At 51.6% G+C, this 13497-nt stretch overlaps 5 protein-coding genes across 5 annotated transcripts; 2 read left to right on the top strand and 3 right to left on the bottom strand.

Moving 5' to 3' along the window:
- Positions 1-1814: 1814 nt before the first annotated feature.
- DSM5745_05320 (GPI anchored serine-threonine rich family protein) lies at positions 1815-2574 on the top strand (the record flags this gene model as incomplete). The annotated part of the gene is made up of 2 exons (XM_026747336.1): positions 1815-2022; positions 2081-2574. The coding sequence occupies 2 exons, from the start codon at positions 1815-1817 to the stop codon at positions 2572-2574; spliced, it is 702 nt and encodes a 233-aa protein (XP_026604816.1).
- A 1399-nt stretch (positions 2575-3973) lies between these two features.
- On the bottom strand, positions 3974-5335 carry DSM5745_05319 (uncharacterized protein; the record flags this gene model as incomplete). The annotated part of the gene is made up of 3 exons (XM_026747335.1): positions 3974-4768; positions 4855-5089; positions 5175-5335. 3 exons carry the CDS (start codon positions 5333-5335, stop codon positions 3974-3976), a joined length of 1191 nt encoding a protein of 396 aa, XP_026604815.1.
- Positions 5336-6360: 1025 nt separating this feature from the next.
- On the bottom strand, positions 6361-7314 carry DSM5745_05318 (uncharacterized protein; the record flags this gene model as incomplete). Its single annotated transcript, XM_026747334.1, has 2 exons — positions 6361-6912; positions 6994-7314. 2 exons carry the CDS (start codon positions 7312-7314, stop codon positions 6361-6363), a joined length of 873 nt encoding a protein of 290 aa, XP_026604814.1.
- Positions 7315-7796: 482 nt separating this feature from the next.
- On the bottom strand, positions 7797-9447 carry nop12 (rRNA-processing protein NOP12; the record flags this gene model as incomplete). Its single annotated transcript, XM_026747333.1, has 2 exons — positions 7797-9248; positions 9325-9447. The coding sequence occupies 2 exons, from the start codon at positions 9445-9447 to the stop codon at positions 7797-7799; spliced, it is 1575 nt and encodes a 524-aa protein (XP_026604813.1).
- Positions 9448-10726: 1279 nt separating this feature from the next.
- DSM5745_05316 (uncharacterized protein) lies at positions 10727-12973 on the top strand (the record flags this gene model as incomplete). The annotated part of the gene is made up of 4 exons (XM_026747332.1): positions 10727-11606; positions 11660-11729; positions 11790-12276; positions 12341-12973. The coding sequence occupies 4 exons, from the start codon at positions 10727-10729 to the stop codon at positions 12971-12973; spliced, it is 2070 nt and encodes a 689-aa protein (XP_026604812.1).
- Between the last annotated feature and the right edge of the window lie 524 nt (positions 12974-13497).

Here is a 13497-nt window from a genome sequence, read left to right as displayed (position 1 = left end):
GCCGGCTGGGTGTAGTGTATTAGTATTATTTAGTAAATCAGTATTATTATTATATCATGTACATTATTTAGACATATTTGAGCCATGGTAGCCTCCGAGACTATTTCATCTTGATCCTTGCCTCCCCTTTACCCTGTCTACAGTCGAATATACGACTTATGAGACTCGCATGTCTCAACAAGTAAAATCTCTTCTGCTCTTTTTCCTGCAAGAAGCTGAAATATCCATATTATTACATTGTACCTGCAGATATTGTGAGACATTGATCGCCACGATGCCATCCTGCCGCCCGGATTTGCGGCTCGTTTGTATGTTTATATTTATCAGTCGGCCTGTGAGTCTGAGAGGCGTGTTAAATTACGGAGTAGGCCATGGATCGTCACTGTTGCCCTTCGATCATTATTGGACCGCTTATCCAGCGCTTCTCCAGAGCAATCTTAGGCCGAGTCGGCTGGACAGCCTGGAACAGACCCTGCCAAGTGGACTCACGGAGTAATTCATGGTGAGCCGCTCGTGATCTTTGCGGACTCTCTTCGTGGTTCTCACCCCCAAGCTCTTGTTGTCATCCTCGTTGCCTCCTCGTCCAATAATCTCGCGCCGACGACTATCAAGTATCAACCATGCTCGTCTTACCATCAGCTGCCCAGGCGTGCAACCCGTGCAACCACCGTTTTCAAGGGTCGCGAAATCTGTCCCCACAACAGAAATCGGCTCGATGGTAGTGCCAGCCGAGGGACGCCCTTGGCTAGGATACGGATATTACGGAGTAGTCTGCTCAGCCTCGAACGAACCGCTGTTGGCGTTGCTGTTATGACCCTAAAGGGCCTAAACTAGCCGGAAACCTTCTGGCTAAGACCGCCACCAACCATGGCACACGAGCGCCAATGTCCATGGCTCCAGCCTAGCGACTCGTGATTCTCGTGAAGAGCACGAGGCTGTCTAATCCCGAGTCTTTCTGGCCCCTTCGCCACTTCTTACTGGGCCCGCTCCAAATTACTCCCTCCCCTCGGCCTGGGCTACTACTATCTTTATCGAGAGCGGACAGTCGTCCAGGACTCCAGGCTCCAAGACCATGGGAGCTGGAGCGGATGCCGGCGGATGGCGATTGTCCAATCGTGAAGATTACCCTGCACGCACAATGAACATTGAACTGAAGGGATACAGCGACCGCGAGCAGAGATAGCGAATGCTTCTGGAATCTGGAGAGTAAGGACTCTGAGCCGAGACGGGCCCATTGTTGTTTTGACCGGAGATTAGAGTGTATCGCCAGAGGCAGAGTCCCATCGCGGCCAGGGCAGCAACGTTATTTCCTCCTTGCACCAAGCGGCTAGCGGAAAGCAGTTAGCCTGCGTCCAATTTGCATGTGGACCTGTGATTCTGCGGTCTGTTCCTGGTGCTAAGTCTGCTAGTCTGGACACTCTGTGCGTGCTAAGTTTGTTTCTAACCTGAAGAAGCCGGAATTTGGAAGCGTCGCCTCCCCCGATGGCGGACACTGCCTTCCCTCCTTTTCCTTCCTCCTCGCTCGCCGCTGCCTTTCCTTTATTCTTTCTCTGATCGCCATCCCGCTCGACACTACAAGAGCCAGTCCTTCCTTTTGGTTGCCTTTTTAACCGGCTACACCGTCCACTCCTTCCTCAATTCGTCTTCAGTCTCTCCTTGACAATCTTTACTCCTTCTACCTTTTAATCCCCCGCATCTATCTACATATACGACCTACGCAGTCCACTTGGCTCCCGCCGCATCTGAAACATTATTCTATATTCTCTTGATCCTCGCACAGAGTCTATATAATAATACCCACCACATCAGTCGCCATGCGTTCCGTATTCTTCCTCGCTCTCAGTGCCGTCGCCACTCTGGCCGCCGCGCGCGAGAATGCCTTCAACATCCCCAAGGATGGTTACTCCTTCACTGCCGGCGAGGCGACCACCTTGAGCTGGGACCCCAGCACTGAGGGAACTGTGACTCTCAAGCTTCAGTACGGCGATGTTTTGACCTCTTCTTCGGGTACCACTCTTGCTTGTAAGTCCCCCTCAGATATCATGTATTACATGCGTCCTCGTGCGCTGACTTGACTAAGCCTCCATTCCCAACTCTGGAAGCTTCACCTGGAGCGTGCCCTCTGACATTGACGACCACTCCGACTACACCATCGAGATTGTCAGTGACTCCGACGCGGACGCCACCAACTATCTTCCTCGTTTCTCTATCGAGGGCGCCGAGCCCGTTACCACTACCTCGTCTACCACGACCACCACTGAGACCAGCAGCACCGAGACCTCCACCGAGACCTCAAGCACCACCACCAAGACGACTCTGACAACCACCACCACCACTACCACCGAGTCTACCACCTCCCCGACTCCGACTTCTACCTCTAGTGAGACCCCTAGCGAGACTCCCGCCAGCGCCACCTCCACCGAGTCTGCCTCTAGCACTTCGTCTGAGTCCGCAACTGACAGCCCTACCTCTATTCCCTCCGTGAACGGCGAGGACGGTGACAACGCTGGCATGTCCAACCGCGTTTCTGGTGGCCTGTTGGCGCTTGCGCTTGGTGTTGCTGCTCTCGTTTAAGTTATTTCTTGTGCTATAAGACAGACGGTTTTCCTTCTTCAGGTGGCTGTGCTTTGCAGCATGTGCTACCAGTGTATCATTTGGGCACTTTTCTTTTCTCTTCATGTGTTAGTGTGCAGGGATGCGCATGAACTGTATCGATTATATCTTTCTCGTTCCAGCTGTGTTTGGTTACGATTTTTTTTTTTTTTTGCTTGACCGCGAGTGACTTCGCGGCAGCTTATCTGACTACCCGAGCGCATTGCGTCTTTGAACTTTGGAAACTTGGATGTTGCATCGGTAATTGGTCGTGTCCGGTATGCATTATGTATATATGTATCCAGTAATGAATGTGCGACGTCACTTTTTGAACTTGGCTAGCTGGTAGCCATGAATCGGTACCGTACTTCTTTAGCAGGAGCGAGGCATTGAATAACAGTCACCTGTGCTGAGTGGGAAAGCCAGTAAATCGAATGCACCCCGACCCATTGTCTTTTGGTGTACGTACATCGTAGCACTAGATCGGCACTGTATCACCATCACCATCAACTCACTGGAATACACGCAGGTCTCAACGCAAGGAATGCAGCCGGTCCCGGACAGAAACGACAAATGACCGCAGATCCATCAACCCCGCGTGTAACAGTATGCATGGGACGTACATGGGACACAATATGGAAACACGAAAGCCCTACGGCTTTTCGATCCGGCTACGCCAGTCCCCTCAATTCAATGGACTTGCGCGCGCTTTTCGGGTACACATGCTTGTGGTTATAATGTGAAGGAAGTCCCGGTGCTGAAATATTGCTATGACTATGGCTTGCTGAACGGGAATGGGGGTTGGCTTCTACTGCCCTGTACTGTAGTGATACTAGCAGCTGACCACCAAGCTGCACAGGTACCTAACTATAGGAGTGGGTTAGGATGATGGTTGGATAGGATAGGGTGGGACGGGATTAAGGCGTATGTGTGTATATCTGGTGAATCAGAATGTTGGACTAACTGTATAGTGTAGTTCATTATTCTGAACTACATGCATAAGCCGTGCTAGCATCTGTTAGCATGGGCCGTGCTCAGTGTGAGGTTATCATAGGTTACGTAGGTAGCAGCGATCGGGTACTACGTGGGTTTACGGAAGCCTTGGTTGGTCGAGAGATATGTTCAATGATCTAGGCCTGCATTGTTCAGAGACAAAGAAAGGAACGGGACTAAGATTCTAAATTGAAAGTATGAAAGATAATGTAGAGAGATATTTGTTGATTGTAATCACACTCCCTTGATTGATCATCGCCTAGCCGGCGGTGATGATAGTGATAAACAGATAATGATATCAATTCTCAAGAAATCGTAGGGTGCTGGGGATGAGAGGCTCGCTTCCAAAAAGAAACAATGAATCACAAACGATGGCACAGGGAAGGCGTCATGCCATAGCAGCCCACTGTGGAGAAACACGATTAAGGAACTTCATAAATTTGAAGAACCCCACGGCATGCTCTACATTACCGTAGGGGTCGATGACACGTTCCGGGAACGCGATGCCCGCACCGTATAGACCAGGAATAGGTCCGCCGTTGCGGTCAGTGAAGCCGCCAAAGCCTGAATCCCACTGGAAATCATCGGGAGGCAATAGGGATCCGTTGATGGAGAGTTCTGGGAGAGGGTCGCGGATGTACCCGATTGCCTGGGTCAAGTATGTGCATGAGGGAAGGTGTTTTTGATACTGCGCTGTTTCTTTACGTTGGCCACCGGCGCAATCAACCTTAGTGATGAATCGGCCTGCATCTGATGTCGGTAGCGCACTGTCCTCTAGCTGCTGCCGGGCAAAATCGGCTGCGCGACCTTTGAGCCCAGTGTTGTCGCGGAGTATCCAGCCATCCTTGTATTCGGCGTACCGGAGTGGGTGGCGGGTAAACCATTTGATGCGGAGATGTGGGTGGGAAGAGCGAGCTAGGTCGTGGAGATTGAGTAGGGCTAGGATGGCGCTGTGTGAAGCGCCGACTACTGCGACGGTGGTTGGCGCTTTTTGAGGAAGAGTCGAGGCCAGCTCGCTTGGTTTCAAGACTACGTCTAAGTCAAGTCTCTGGACGTTGTCTGCATCGACTGGCATAGGCGTTTGCGCCGGAGACGACCCAGTGCAGAGGATCAAGCGGGATGTCATAACCTCCAAATCATCAGGGGTGTCCGCGCCTTGGATGCGTACAGTCCATGAATGTGTCTAGTAAGACGCCAGCGAGCATGTTAGTAACGCTGCAGCTTGGGTCTTCCGTCCCACGACGGACGAGCTGGTAAGGCTCAACTAACGCGGTCTAGATTGGCAGCGGTAACATGGCCGCGAAAAGCATGCACTTGATCCATCTTTACGATACCATCGGTCAAAGATCGAACGACATCTGCCGCATGGTGGAGGTGACAGGTCGTCTCTTGGTCGAGCTTCGCCATTGTAGTGAAAGCATTGGGAATACGTGTACTGTTGATGACAGACCGAAAGGGCTGGACCGCGGTTGCAAACGCTTGGAACAGTGCCACTTTGGTGTTGCTAATTGGATCCAAGCTCGGTCAGCCAGGAGAGCTCTCCCTCTAACAGTGACGGGCTCCGGCTGCCAGATTACAGAGAGACTAACCTCGGGACCTCACGATACTTCCGATTTACACGACCTCCTTGGAAATAAGGGTCGACCCAGACGATGGTGCCGAGTTGCTTCTCAAGGAGATTGCCCACGACTGCCAATCCAGCGGGGCCGGCTCCGACAACGACAGCGGCACATCTCGGCGGAGGACTCATCATTGTAAATATAGAAATGGCGTAAACGGAGAAAGTGGTCCAAATCGCAGAGCTCCCAAGCAAAATCGGAGTTGGGGCGGAAAAGCAAACAAATTCTACGTAGAGAAACGCAGAGAAAACCACGGCTTCAAGAAGAGTGCCTGGAACTCAAGAAAAGCCAAGGAGGGAAAGGCGGGCATTTATGGGCAGCAGCACGGGCAGGAAGTGAGACCCGTCGCCGACATAGTCAATCACGGGGTTCTCAGCCTAGCGGAGTACATTCTCAACGTATGGGCCGACAGGAGGGCTCGCAGGCCGCAGGTCGCGAAAGAAAGGCGCTGAGGACCGCACGGGACACAGCAAGCGCAATGGAATGACGATGCGGCGCATGTTGGCGGCCAGAATCGCTTCTCGGGCGAGAGGTCGGTTGACGGCGGTCAGACCGCAAAGTGTAGATGGTTGCTGCCTCGCGGGTTTCTCACATCTAGTGCATGAGACAACGGGCGATAAGAGCATGATTCGCTGATAGACAGGCTTGAACGCAGGACGAAGACCATTTCCTTCTGGTTGTTGCGCAAGCTGCCCCACAGCCTGAGGTCTCGGGCGACCTTCTCCAAGGCCGCTTTGCGTCGGCGGTCACATCGTGGTCGAGCTCAGGGTTGAGCGAGGGCCCTGGGCGGCGGATGGTGAGAGACACAGCTCATTCTGGTTGGAGAAGAGCACAATCAGCGACTTCTGGACACTTCAGGACACGGTCTGGGGTGAAATGAGAGAAAACTCCTGGTCAAAAGACATGAGCGCAGCCTGTTCCTTTAATATGAGCCCAAGCTGGGTCTTGGCGAATTGCGTGCTTTCGCTGCCTCAGAAGCCAGGCATCCATGCTGTCATTTAGCTTCTATGGAGCCATGGAGCTGGTGGTCGGGTTAGGGACATGTCTGATTGAACAAATTGTGTGCTGGCATGATGCTTGCCAGTATAGTCGCCGCTTATGACTGATTGTCCTACAAAATCTCTTAGAAAATGCCTGTAATGTACATAGGTCCAGATCAAATCGCCCAATAAACCCGGACGGACACTTCATCGACGTAGTTCACCCATCCCGGGAATCGTGCTCGTGCCCATATCACTACTGAGTCCCCAATCTCCATCTCGCGAACTTTTTTACCGTTCAGAGTGTCCCGTCCTCTCCCACTATCACGTTCTATATCACCCGCCTCCGAAGAGTCGGACGCAATGTCGTCCAGATAGTGCCAGTTGATAATATGCCGCTTCGCCCGGGACATTCGAGCGCGGTTGCGCTGCAGTGCGTTGCCTCGTGGGAGCAGTAGAGGATCATCGGGTGCATAATGCCTTGGGCTCTTATTCGAGGGGTCCAACATTTCATCTATGGCACTCTTCTGCGATGGCTCATGTGCGTTATGGACCACCTCAGCGTCAAACCATGTGTAAGTTCCCTCGTAGGCTGGTGGATGATCTGGTCCAGCCAGGCGGCTCTCAGAGTAGCCACCTTGGTCATGAGAGAGAATGGAGAAGACTATCTTTCGACATGGATGCATGGTTCTATGCGGAAGGAGCTTAGGCGTGGGCGTATCTGGAGTCTACGTATTGTTAGAAGACCATTTAGCACAGATCGAACTAGGATGGAAAGATGGATATAAAAGTTCCATTGCTTAACTTACATTCTCAGTATAACATAGAGGACTCGTGCAAAGCACCGCTTGGTCCACATCTTTTTGTATCCGTCTACTATCATCTAGCTTGGCTTTGGTCGAAGCCCAGTATTCGGCGGCGTCCACGATCATATCCACAACCTCAGCTGGAAGCCCCTCCGGCTTTGTTTTCCAGAGTAGAAGATGCCGGACTTTGAGGACATCGAAGATGCTCGGATAGAACTGGCTCTCTAATTGCTGGCTCTCTGGGTCTTCCTCTAGTGGATCGTTGCGCCGGGTCGGCGCAGGCCGAAGAGGATGTCGGCCAATATATGGACGGCGAGGGAACATTTTCTGTTGCTGTGAGAATAATCCGGGATGGCAAATAGTCCGCTATATGAGAATCAAACTTGAGTTTCAGGGATGAAGCTTGTTGCTGAATGGCTCTGTGTGCCAGGCACCAACTTTATTTGTTGTTTCTCGAGTCCCGGGCGTCTGTGTACGGAGAAAACCAGGGTCCACTGCCCCGCGTTTCTGCAGGTTGGTAATGGTGGAGCGGAATAGTCGGGGTTTGCAATATGTTCGAGCAATAATACGATAGACGGTTTGCTTGCAGGAAGACAGGTAATTGCTACTCCATACAAGTCGCAGTATGGATAAGCTGAGCAAGAAGAAGTGTATCTTCAACTGATCGACGTTTATATGTTTATTCTGGGATTTATATGACGTCACTGTTTTCAGCATCCCCTCACATTGCAAAAGGCCGCTATATTCCAATTCATGGGAAGGCCTCTTATGTTGTTCAAATATACAGTACAAATTCGCTGCAATGCCTACTTTCCTATCTCTGATCTTTTCCCTCCAGCAGCTTTATAGGCCGCAGCACGCTTCTTGCTTCGACCATCCTTCTTAACCTTGGAGCCGCGACTCTTCCCCCGCACTCGAATGCGAGATGATCCATCGGCCGTTGCGCGGTTACCCTCAAATACTAGCGAGTTTTGCGAGATCGACTTCCTATCCGCTGCCTTCAACCTGGCCTCACTTGACCGGCCGAGTAACTTTCCAGCGCGACCTTGCAGTGTCCTGTCTGTACCTTTGGATGCACCTTGGTTCTCACTAGGCTTCTTGGTAACCTTCTTCGCTCTCACAACACGAAGCTTTCGTGGTAGCATTGGAGGGAACCTCTTGTCGTTGAGCAAAAGAGCTTCCTCGACACAGTTTTGGTCGTAGAATTGCACGTACGCGAAACCCTTTCCAACACGAGTGGACCGGTCACGGACTACACGTACAGACTCAACATTGCCTCGACCGGCAGGGCCACTTTGTGTTCCTTTGGTGTGAGCATTGAATGTGCGCCAAAGGCCTTCCTCCACATCAGCCGGGGCTCGGTTCTTTTTCTTTTTCTCTCCCTCTTCAGTGCCCTTTTCGTTATCAATGAAGTCGAGGTTGCCGACGAATACGCAGCGCTTATGATCGACTTTCGAGGGATGCGCCACGTTGTCGACACGCAGGTGTCGGTCTAAAATCATGGTCCCGTTCAGTGCCGCGGGGGCCTTTTTCGCAGCCTGAGCGGTGCTGTAGACGGCGTAGGCATTGGTGCTGGGCGTGGTATCATCATGAATCTCCTGCTTGGCGAATGCAGCGCGCTTAGGTATCTTGCCGCCGCTAGCAAAAGCAGTAGATCGGAAGCGTACGGATTCGATCTTGTGAGGACCTGTGGACTCGGGAAGCGTCGAGAGGAATGAAGAAAGGTGCTTCATCAACTCTTTCTTCGCCGACTTTGATGTGATTGCTTTTGTGGAGACGTTGCTTAGGAATATAGTCCGGTTAGACTTGGCGATTTCGTCGTCGTCGCCGCCTTCACTGGCCATAGCTTCGTGTTTGGGAACTTCCACGTCTTCCTCCTCCTCTGACTCGTCTTCTTCAGACTGCACACTTTCCTTTTCATCGTCTTCACTTTCTGCTTCTGGGGAAGCTGGTAGTTCTGCTCGGCGCTTCTTCTGCTCCTTCTGCTCCTCCTTTGCTAGGCGACGCATGTACGAGTCTTCAAGATCGTCTCCGGTGGCTCGCTTTCGTTTCCGACTTGGTGGCTCTGAGACCGCTGGGCCGTCTTCAGGCGCAGCATCGGGCGACTGTGGCGTATCCTCCATGGGTTCATCTTCGGCAGCAGAGTCGTCGCCGGGGCCCGACAGTTCCTCTTCATCCTCGTCGTTCTCAAGCTTAGGTTTCTTCGTCTTCGGCGCAGCGCCCAGACGAGGTACTTCCGGAACCTTCACTGGCCCTGCCTATTACAAAAATTAGCAGCATGTCACTGACAAGACCTCCATACAATCGGAGACAAAAAAAGGCCTTAATACGCACACTCTGCTCAAACAATGAAGCCAATGAAGGATCCACGGAGGCTTTTCCGCCCAAGAAAGGCAACGAGGAACCTGCGCTCTCTGCAGCAGGAGCCTCCTTTTGTGTCTTGGATTTTTTGCCCATTTTGGACAATTTCAAGCAGACTCTAAAGCCAACTCTAGCAAGAAACAAAGAAACAATGGAAATTTTGCGTGGTGCTGTTCTCTCGTTCGTTGCTGATTATCTAGAAAATTATTCTTTTTCCTTACCGCTTTTGGTCTCGGCGATCGGACTACACATGATTCACCGCCTTTGGAGATGGAGCTCATGATAACAGCAGCCCCAAGCCCCAGTTTGAACCGAGATCAAAAATGGGCGACAATAGAATAGGACGTTATATCCTAGAGAGATCCTCAACCTCATAGCACAGGGGTGCAAGCCTTCCCCTCTCGAAGCGCATTAATGACGATGTTGATTGCTGGGCGGTGAGTCGTGCGCGGAATAAAAATGGCAATAATCCGGCCGGCGGTTGTACGGTCCATTCGCGAGATTGCTCAGTTCTTCGGCTCCGTCGTCTCCTCTTCAGTCTGCTGCAGAGAACAGCGCCTTGCTTGCAGTCTCTCTTCTTCCAACCTTGTTGCAAACCAAATTTGCTCCTATCGTTCGCTCGCCTTGCTGCTTTTTGGCCTCCATCCGGCTTTTGACGTCAAACTCCTCCGATTTCCATGCGGTCTCCCGCTGCGCTGCACTGTCGTACTGCCCGCTTCCAGCGCCCATCGTCTCTCCACGGCGGCCTCTTTTCCTGCCCGAATTATTCGATACCTTTGACTGTCGTGTCTCGTACGTACTTGATATTGTGCACATACAATTTTTGAGGTACTGCTTGTCTCTTTGCATACTTGTGCCCTTCTCCCCGCGACCGTGGAAGTAAAGAGTGTCGTGCTCAGTCGCGGCAAGCTCGGCGCAGCACAGGTCCACTGCTAGCGCATTGATGAATGGTATGTGGCTCGGCTCCTACATCTTTACATTCTTCATGATGAGTGTCCTTAGCGACACTTAAGCGACTGTCACCTGCGTTGGAGGCCCTTGGCGTGCGCAGGCCCTATCTGATGATGAGCAGTTTCTGGGGTGTGATCCGCACCGCCTTCTGCTGGGATCTCCTCAACCCACTGCTGTTCTCCCTGTTCTTTCTTCCTTTCTATAGTGCTGAAGTCCAGTCCATTGCGCTTAACTACTACAATGATGCCGTTTCTAACATTTTCGCCTCGATTGACCTAGGTTGATTCGCGCGTTACGATCTTCCTTCCCGCCCCCCTCCTCTCCCCACAAGCGTCTTCGGCACATCTCCGCCGAACATCTGCCCGTTTTCTTCGTCACAAATCCGTTGGCCTAGAATCGCAAGAACGCAGTATTATTGCCCCTTATGGAGGTGGCAGAGTCTAGAGAACCCACCTCGGTTGGTGCGCCGACCGGCACTGACGAATCCGTCCTCAATGGCGATCAAAACCTACTCTACCAGCACTCGCTACTCGATGATGAACGATCGAGCAGTCTGAGCGAGATTGATGATGTCCTAGAAAATATGCCGTCTGATTACGAGTCACCAAAGCCTGAGAAAGTTGCTCCAGAAAACGATTCAGAGGCAGAAACAGAGCGCATTGACGATTCCCCAAACTACCGCACGAGAACAAATATCGTGGTGAGCGCAAGCGGATACGGCCCTAGTCCTAGCAAATTAGTTCACTCGACGACGTACGATGACGTCGAGGAGGACGACGACCATCCGGTAGATGAGTCGCCGAGCAAGTCTCGCTCGAAAAATGGTCGCGCCGTCGATAGCGTCGAGGAACCACAGGACCTTGAGGACCCTGCTTTGCCCGAGAGTGGAGGACAAAAGAGGAAACGTCCTGAGTCCGGGGATGAACTGATCTCCGAGCTTGACGAGGATGATTTTCCTCCACACAAGCGCCGGGGCTCGGTTAAGAGCGACCTCAGTGACCCGCCCCCGGATTTGGCTCTTACGCCCGAGCCTATTGAAGAAGAAGAAATCCCGAAAGAAAATCAAGAGGATACCATGGTCGATGACATCCCTGAATCTGATCTACCCTTAGCTCCGACGAAAAGCAAGAGAGCCAGAAAGGGGAAACGGAAAGGGCGCAAAACTAGAGACGCCGACGATGATGTTGATAGCGGAGCTGTTGAGACGGGCGCAGACGTTGATGATACGCCTGCCGATGAGGACACCGCGGACCGTCCAGAAGACGCCGATGATGGCGAAGCGGCCGCGAAGCTAGAAGAAGAGTGTAGGTCATTATCCCGGGCTTGACACAGAACCTGGCTAATTCATTGTGCACAGCGGCTAAAAGGACGTCGGCTATGGACTCTTTGGCTATACTAGAGCGAGAATTCGCAACTCTCCGTGACAAGTATGGTCCCTCTTAATTCATCATATTCGGTCGAGTACGGTGCTAATACTCTGTCTCTAGGATCTATGACGAGAGGATATCCAAATTGAACCGCGAACTAGACATGCTCAAGGGCCCGAATCCGACGCATCCCGAGCTACTGCGCCAACTTGAATGTGTTAAAGGGTATCGCGACGCCAAGATCAACTACGAGCACACTTTGTTCCAATATCGACTCAAGTCGTTGCTAAACAAAAGCCAAGCGGAGCGTGCCCAGGCACACAGCACGTACTTTCAACGGGCGCGGGATATCCGTGAGCATCATTCAAGTGCCATCAGCAGACAATTCTACTCGATTCAGCATGATCGTTTCAAGACGGACGATGTGAGCCCACAACATTATGTCCCATTTCCGACTCGCCGTTCTCAACAAATTGCGCATCAAACTGCATACAATCAAGAGGTGTCGGTATTGGCTGGAGTTGCAAAATATGTTGGCTTTCCAGCTGCCCCGTCGCTCTTGTCAGCGCGGCCAGCGGAGCTTGAGGACGATCTGGAAAAGATGGGGGTAAGTTCAACTACCGTTTGGGGACTTCACGGAGAGCAGCAGACTAATCTCAATGCACACTAAGATCTCCATTGAGACAAAAGCCCCGGCGCCTCATCATCAGCCGACAATACCTCGGACTACCATGCCCAGCATATCATCAAACATTCACCCGATCTCCGCGGAGGAAGCCTTCCTAGAGCAGACACCTTGGGCGAATCCACAGCATCCCTACCATCAACATCAGCACCTATCTCAAAGATCACAAAATCGAATATTGGACAACTCGCGGGTGCCCGCTTTCGCAACGCCAGCAGGCCAGATGCGCATGGTGGACGTTAGCGCTCCGAATGGATCTGCCTCCACAATTGCAGAGAATTCGTCCGCGAACAATACACCTTACGGTTTGGATCAAGACAATGCGGCAGCGGTTGCAAAGTTGTATCCTGATTACGATACTAGACTGCGATCTCTCAGCTCTTCTCCCACCGATGTTCGAAAACCTCATCCAGCTATGTATACCTCTCTCGAACATCGACCACCTCAAGGTGTCCCGCGAAATCCTGGCTACTCATCTCCTCCTTCTCGGCTCGTTTTTGGGACGTCCGGTCACAGGCGAGATACTTCACCATCCTTGCCATCCAAGCCTGTCAACTCCCTCCACCAACCGGCAGGAATGCTGGGAGGCACAGGCCAAAACCAGATGGCCGCTCGATAGACTAATGTTCATTTTGCAACGACCTTTCTGGCATTCCATCAGCATGTACTTTGTTCCTTCAGTTATACAGGGACTGGCTTCGGGTGTTTGCGTAGACCTTGCTCTGCTTTTGTATTTATGGATTGATTGATATGTACGAACCGGAAACATGAGGGGCAAATCAAGTCAAATCCTTTTGCTTTATACCACTGGGCATTTGCTATGATTGTGGCGTACGAACGTCGGTGCTGTTCGACGTCGGTGATAATTTCCCATCTTTTCAGCTCTTATGATGTTGACTCAATGTTTGGCGTTTGGTTCCTTTGTTTGGATTCATTGTATTGTGTTCTGATGTCTCTTCTCATTCACATGAATGTGTCTGAAAAACTATTTAGACATCAACATTGCTCCATACCCATCTGCCTTTATAGTGGTTAGTTGATATCCCACTAAGGTATGCAGTTTCGAATAGAAATATATAATTTATTAAGACCACCAGTCCAGGGTTTAGACTTTGTGTAAGCTCATACTGTAGGCTGAATTTT

Source organism: Aspergillus mulundensis, assembly GCF_003369625.1.
Source record: "Aspergillus mulundensis strain DSM 5745 chromosome Unknown scaffold_4, whole genome shotgun sequence".
Classification (NCBI taxonomy): Eukaryota; Fungi; Ascomycota; class Eurotiomycetes; order Eurotiales; family Aspergillaceae; genus Aspergillus; species Aspergillus mulundensis.
Note: the sequence above shows the minus strand (reverse complement) of the source record. Positions and strands in the feature narration are given on the sequence as shown.